This window comes from Diadema setosum, chromosome 18 (assembly GCF_964275005.1).
Source record: "Diadema setosum chromosome 18, eeDiaSeto1, whole genome shotgun sequence".
NCBI classification, from domain to species: domain Eukaryota; kingdom Metazoa; phylum Echinodermata; class Echinoidea; order Diadematoida; family Diadematidae; genus Diadema; species Diadema setosum.
The window spans coordinates 30283292-30289291 of NC_092702.1; the positions used below are offsets into that span (position 1 = coordinate 30283292).

A 6000-nucleotide genomic window follows, 5' to 3' on the forward strand; every position below is an offset into this window, starting at 1 on the left:
GAGACCTTGTCACGCAGTTTCCCTCTCTTTCTTGTTGTCTTGCAGGTATGGAACACGTCAACGTGTGAGTTTGTGCGAACCCTGAACGGACATCGGAGAGGCATCGCCTGCTTGCAGTACCGAGACAGGCTAGTGGTCAGCGGGTCATCGGACAACACCATCAGGTGCGGAGATCGAGAGAGGGGTCAAGTAGTGAATGGTAGTGATTGAGGGAGGGTAGAGAGTTGAGCCATCTTGGCTCACCGAACTCTACGTCACGGGCGTACAGGAGATTCAGTAGAGCTTTCCTTCAAGACTACTTTGTGAATAGTGATCAGATAGATTTTTTTTTTTCAGTAATGTTTGAAATGGAATCGCTGAGAGAATCACTTGTCACCTGCAGACCTTCATAATTATTAAAAAGACTAAGAAACCAAGCAAACGCTTGCCTATCTGTTGATTGCTCTAAGCAGCATTTGTAGCACATGCTTGAGTCCCTTTGTAAGTACTTACTCATAGTTCAAAGAAATGGAAATAGGTATTGTATCATTTTATTACCTCCACCAAGGATGTTATGTTTTTGCCGGCATTGGTTTGTTTGTTTATTTGTTTGTTTGTTTTTTGTCTGCCTGTTTGCAAAATTACTCAAAAAGCTGTGATTGAATTGGAAGAAATTCACAGGAAAATTTGATAATGGCACATGGAACAGATGATTAAATTTTGGTACTGATCCAGGAATTTCTAAGAATTTTTTAAGGACTTTTTTTAAATCTTTTGGTAAATAGGGTCAATGAACCTGGGAGTTCAAGCTGCGCATATTTGAGGTTTGCATACGTGCACTAAAAGCGCGTGCTCTGCTCGAGGCGCTGCGTACAGCAGGAAGCTGATAAAGTAAACACAAGGCTTCTTCATCAGTGGGAAATTGGGCAATTTTCAGCATGCATGTATGGTGGAGGTCTGCACTCTTCAAGTGCTTTTCTAGTTTTGCTTTGTTTTAGTCTGCAGATGTCCTATGCTTCTATGATTAATTGTGAGATGTCACTTCAATCATGAATTGAGTAAAGTGATATATCAACTTTGAGGTTGATGAGCACCATAATGCCAGTGCATTGCCAGTGAGGTCTTACAGATTTCAGTATCAATCGTCATTATGATTTATGTGAATGCCATCTAAGTTTTACTGAGAGAAATTTTTTCAAAGAAACTAAAGATGGGATGTCGGTAGCATTTCTTTATATCTGTCTTTTTCGGCGTCCCTGGCTTTAAAGCATACATAGACAGAACAGTAACTCATTTGTGACTTTAAGCTTTGAAGATAGCTGCAAAATTCTCTTCATTTATTTTGATTTCTTAACTGCAGTAAATGAAAGCCTTTATTCAATTATAGTCATTCAATTAAGATTGTTCAATAGCCTTAACACTGAGTTGTTAACTGATGAAAGATTGCAACTTAAACGCAAGTAAGTTTATGTCTTTTTTGTGTTTGTGGGTCTCGACAATGTCAGTGACATTTTTCCCATTATTTTTCATCTGTTTTTAAATGAGTGAAAGTGGCAGTGTCAAATCATGAATGAGCATGGAATGCAGAAATAACAACAACCTTTGCCAATGTCTGTTTGCTGCTGATAGATTATGGGACATTGAGTGCGGAGCCTGTCTGAGGGTTTTGGAAGGACACGAAGAGCTGGTCAGGTGTATCCGATTCGACAACAAGAGGATCGTCAGCGGAGCCTACGACGGGTGAGTCCATCTTTACCGCGGCTGTGGATTCTGCCGCAAGGTTTCCGTGCTGGGAGAGCTAGACCATCTCTTATTGATGAGTCAGTGGGTCATTTGAGGGAGCTATTTACTTTTGTTTGTTGTACAATATAGTGATGTGTGCTGTGTCGTGTGCGTTGCTGGTATTGTGCCATTTGTGTTTACGTGTGAATGTGTGTGTGTATGTGTGAAAATTACCGTAATATTGTTGTGGTTTTTTATTGTTAGATACTAATGTAAACCATGCTTCTTTTCAGTGCTTTCACTTGCAGACAGAAGGATGATTAATGTATATAAATGATATGGCTGCCTCAATCAATGGTATACAAATAGCAAATGATCATGGGTGCGAAGATACAAGATTTCACACAAGGTAAAAGGCCGAGTTGAATAGTGCGCCTCACCATCCACTGAGTGCGAAACCTTGTTCCACTGCACAAGCAAAGACCACAGAGTATTTCTTTTATACAAAATTTCAGACATCAATGAATATGACCAATAACGATTCTTGAAATTAGTACAGAAATGGTGACCTTTTTTTCCTGCAAGGCGAGTGGGTGGCACAGTAGAGTCAGTCGTACACAAAAAAAGCAGTCGGTAGAAGTGTTTTACAGTAAAATGAGTGACTGAATGTGCACTTGTAACAGATTTAGTGCACAGAGCAAAGGTTTGTTTAGGGTGACATCAGAGGCATGCAATTGTACAAAAACTATGAGGTGATAATGAGTTTAACACAGGAGTCAATGTAAATTTGTGATGTCAGGGGTGAGTTAGATCCATTTTTGCAGAACAGAAATTGTACTGCTCAACCGTAACAGCATACATAGGTACTTTTATTTTCATATCAGGTCTTGAGCAATGGACCAGTCAGATAGCTATCTTTTGTAGATTTTCAGATTCTTTTTAGGTTTTGTATAATATGCTACGTTACCCAGTGTTCTTTGTGTCCTTTCTACTCATCAGTACCCCTTCCTGTCTCATCTCTCTCAATAAGATGACTGCCAGAGTGAGAATTATAAGTACCCTTTGCAAGAATGGAGATATTTAATTTATACTTCTCGCATTATTTTCCTTACAACAGGAAAATCAAGGTGTGGGACCTACAGGCCGCTCTTGACCCGCGTTCGCCAGCTGGCACTCTCTGCCTCAGGACGTTGGTTGTAAGTGTTGTTGCAAAGAAAGAAAGTTAGGAAACAATCAGAAATCATGAGCATTGGTGGCAGAGAGCATCACATATGGGAGGTTTCTCCATAAATATATCTACACTCAGGAAATGCAGAAATATCAGTGAAAAGCCCAGTGAAAATGTCAAGAAGTCTCACAAATTTGTGATGTGTGAATAAATCCCACAATATTAAGTGTTATCACTCTGAAGTGTTCATTAAAATCATCAGATCAAGAATGTAAATCATGCAAGGATGATTAGCAATAAACTGCTATAAAAGACAAGATAGTCATGTTTCTATCCCCTTTGTTCATTTATCTAGCCTGCTTCTCACTATCTCAATGATATTTAGAAAAAAAAAAAAACTGCACAAAGAGCTTCTGAATAGGTGCAATATCACATGTTAATTGTACATTCAATGCAAGATATAATGATAGGGTCAGGATTCTTTACAGTTATCCTGTACAGTTTAATTTTAATGTCCACTCTAAGCCTAAATTTGTGAGCATATCGGATTGCACTCCATTCTATTATTCTATGTTTGGTCATGAAATGTTTCTCTGTGTGTTCTCACCCAATAGGAGCACACAGGCAGAGTCTTCAGACTGCAGTTTGACGAATTCCAGATTGTCAGCAGCTCGCACGACGACACCATTCTCATCTGGGACTTTCTCAATGTGACGCCGCCCGAACAGCCCTCAAAATCACCCACGCGCACCTACACCTACGTGTCGAGCAACTGTAAATAGGAAACTCCGGCGTTGGGCCGAGGGAGCTTATCCCAACAGACAGTATTCTTTTTTGGGGAAGGGGACGGCGGCGTCACCCCTCAGTCGATGGGTTTTGGATGTTCTGTTTGAATGTTGGATTTGAAGATTGTTAGATGCTGTGGGATGGTCGAGGTTTTGGAAAAGCGCAAGATACCAGAGCAAGGGAACCACAGAGGAGCTCTAGAGGGCGTGCTCTGGACCGGGGCCTTTGGTCGTCCGTGTGGACGGTCCCACAAGAGTGGACACACAGCTGCTTTGTATGACGACAACTGCCAATTGGAATCGCTCATCAGGTTAAAACGGAGGCACTCCGCTGCAGTGTAGGGTTTTGAGAAGAACTTGGGTTTGTCAACAACAAGACTGTCTCCACAAGATTGCACTACCCTGCTTTGTTAGCCGCCATTTATTCTCTAAATCTGTGGCAACAGATAGAAAGAGATATTTTGTGTACCAGCGTTCAAGAAAGTGGTTCCATTGTACAGAATCTGGATGAGACAATTGTAGACATAGTTTTGATATCTCTGATAATCTGTGGTTTTGTTTTGTTTGGGTTTCTTGTTTACCCTCAAATCAGGAAAGGGAATAAGAGCCTCACATATCAATTAGACCATTTTTTGAGAGGGAAATACTAGAGGAGTTTGAGAGATATGATGCATGTATTTTTCAAAGGATCACATATGGAATCTGTGCAGTAGATACAAAGCATGTCTTACCTAACCTGCTGGTCTCTACCTATCAACGATGCTGTGCTGAATTCATCCATTTTATACATAAATCTTGGAATATATATGACTGAATCAACCTTGTACAAGCTGCTCTGATGCCTGAGCATACATATCTCTTTTCATCTACCTGCCAATCTTTATCTCTTTTTTTTTTTCTCGATATCAGAGACTCTTGGGTAATTTAGCTGCATGGTGTAGGTTAGAAACACTTGTAACATACACATCTGGATGATGAGACTTGGATGAAAGTGCTCAATGTGTAGCCTCTTGAAGCTATTAAAAGTTCATATATTTGTGATATTTGAAGTGCATCTAGAATCCACATATGACTTCTCTGCAAAATACTCTGTGAATCGCCTACCCACGCAAGAAAAAAACGGGCAGATTATGCCAACTCCTCGTGATTCGCCAGAGGTGACTAGCAACAGTTGGCAGACAGTATCAACCAGACACATTGTGCCATTTGAGAAGACTTCTAACTTCCAAACAATTCTCAAAAAAACAAAAAAGACTGCAAGAGAATGTTTTGATTTGGAGTGAAAGCACAGCATATATCACTTTAGCCGTTGAGATGCTGCTTGTTGCTAGTCCTTTGCACAGGAAGAATGGCTGCCATGGAAAAATGCAGCTTTCAGTAGTCCGGCGTTGAAAAGCTTCAGTGAATAACATCCTTTGATGTGAAGAAGGGGTAGGGTCGTGGAAGTGGGTCCCAATTACAAGTAATCTATCATTACCTCTATCTTTATTTTGCTGAAAGTGGACCAAGAACAATTTTTGTGGGATGATGGTAGATCTCGTGTGGAGAAAGGTACTCAAATTCTCCTTTTGTCTTTATATTCAACAACAAAAAAAGGTATTCCTTCTCATATTCATACTTTGTCTGAAAGTGTTGACTTGAAACATTAATGCAGAACAAGCGTTGTTAAAGGACGAGTGTGTTCATAGGAGGCTATCAGAAGTGGGAACACAGCTGTGTGACATTGGGTAAATCGGGTAAAAGCTCAGCCCTGTTCAATTCTAAAATCACTAAAAAGCCAACACTGTTTGTTTTGTTTTTTTTTAAGGAGAAAACAGAAGAAAATCCTGATGATATATTATCCTTTGTGCACCCGCATCATTGATTATTAAAAGCATTGACACAAGTGAGGAAGATCAGAGCAGTTCTAAGAAGACTTACTGCACACACACAAAGAGTGTCATTACTTATGCCTGATTGCAATTGACTGTATTCTTACAATCTATATCAGCAGCAATTTTTGTTTTTGGGTTGTTGTTTGTTTGGGTTTTTTTTTTTTTTGGGGGGGGGGGGGGTCGCGGTGTTGTGGTGCATAGTAGGATACGAAGTCCCACATGTAGACTTGTCAACTCAAAAAGCTCGATAAACAAAATGATGATGTACTCCCTATCTGAAATGTGCAGGAAAAAAAGGATTGATGAGAGTTCTGTACAGTGAGAAAGTCACCTCATTATCCGGAGGCTGCAAGCAGTATAAGACTTGAGTATATTCACCTATTCGATTGTGGGTATGATACTTTCTTATGTGTGTCAGTTTTGTTTGATTTTCCATACTTATACACATCAGGTGTTAAATATGTGATGTTTC

The 6000-nt window shown here is 40.0% G+C and overlaps 1 protein-coding gene across 1 annotated transcript in view; it reads left to right on the top strand.

Annotated features, from left to right (window-relative positions):
• Positions 1–5013, top strand: part of LOC140242098 (beta-TrCP-like) — a 72209-nt gene extending 67196 nt beyond the window's left edge. Inside the window, exons 9-12 of the mRNA XM_072321858.1 lie at positions 46–164; positions 1609–1719; positions 2819–2897; positions 3484–5013. Of these exons, the coding sequence (XP_072177959.1) occupies positions 46–164; positions 1609–1719; positions 2819–2897; positions 3484–3651 (477 nt within the window). The 3' untranslated portion in view covers positions 3652–5013. The remainder of the gene's footprint in view (positions 1–45; positions 165–1608; positions 1720–2818; positions 2898–3483) is intronic.
• The last annotated feature ends 987 nt before the right edge of the window (positions 5014–6000 follow it).